This window comes from Sphaeroforma arctica, assembly GCF_001186125.1.
Source record: "Sphaeroforma arctica JP610 unplaced genomic scaffold supercont1.2366, whole genome shotgun sequence".
NCBI classification, from domain to species: domain Eukaryota; class Ichthyosporea; order Ichthyophonida; genus Sphaeroforma; species Sphaeroforma arctica.
This window is the reverse complement of record NW_014038192.1, coordinates 1-801: the sequence shown is the minus strand read 5'-3', so window position 1 is coordinate 801 and position 801 is coordinate 1. Positions and strand designations below refer to the sequence as shown.

Here is an 801-nt window from a genome sequence, read left to right as displayed (position 1 = left end):
ACACAACCACCCGTGTGTCCATTGAGTACACATACGTATACACATACATCTGTAGGTAAGCTACACGCACGCGCACACACACCTCTCCTGCAGTCATACACAACATCTCATGTGTCCATAGAGTACCCATACGTATACACATGGATCTGTAGGTAAGCTATACGCACGCACACACACACCTCTCCTGCAATCTTCAGCAAATCGTTTTCCGCCGTGTGCTCGGGCGTGTCGAGGATATTGGTGTCCATGTCCCAGCTGTCTTCATCATCAATCATCACCACCATATCCTCCCCCTCTACCTCCATAGCCTGTACCGAACATCCGTAGAGACAAGCGAGAACAAGTCTGTATCAGTGCAAACTGACTTAGCATAGTACTATAGTACACAACAACACTGTTTATAACATACTACTATAGTACACTATAACACTGTTTATAACATACTACTATAGTACACTATAACACTGCCTATAACAAACTACTAGAGTACACTATAACATTTATAACATACTACTATAGTACACTATAACACTTATAACATACTACTATAGTACACTACAACACTGTCTATAACACTGCAATAGTATCATACAGCACCAGGCAATTTGGTGTGTGATGGTCCCACCTGCCATCACTGCTAAACGAATCACAGTGTATCACGAGTGGTCACGTACAATACCTGACTCACACAATAGAATTCAACAGGACATGCACTCAGTTGATACCCCCGATAAAATGCCAAACCTTAACCTACATACACCAAAATGAACCATCCAGCGCAGAACTAGGCAGAGACATACC

General features: G+C 42.7%; 1 protein-coding gene across 1 annotated transcript; it reads right to left on the bottom strand.

Annotated features, from left to right (window-relative positions):
• Window positions 1–107: 107 nt before the first annotated feature.
• SARC_12522 (hypothetical protein) lies at window positions 108–305 on the bottom strand (the record flags this gene model as incomplete). The annotated part of the gene is made up of 2 exons (XM_014293368.1): window positions 108–146; window positions 180–305. The coding sequence occupies 2 exons, from the start codon at window positions 303–305 to the stop codon at window positions 108–110; spliced, it is 165 nt and encodes a 54-aa protein (XP_014148843.1).
• Window positions 306–801: the final 496 nt, after the last annotated feature.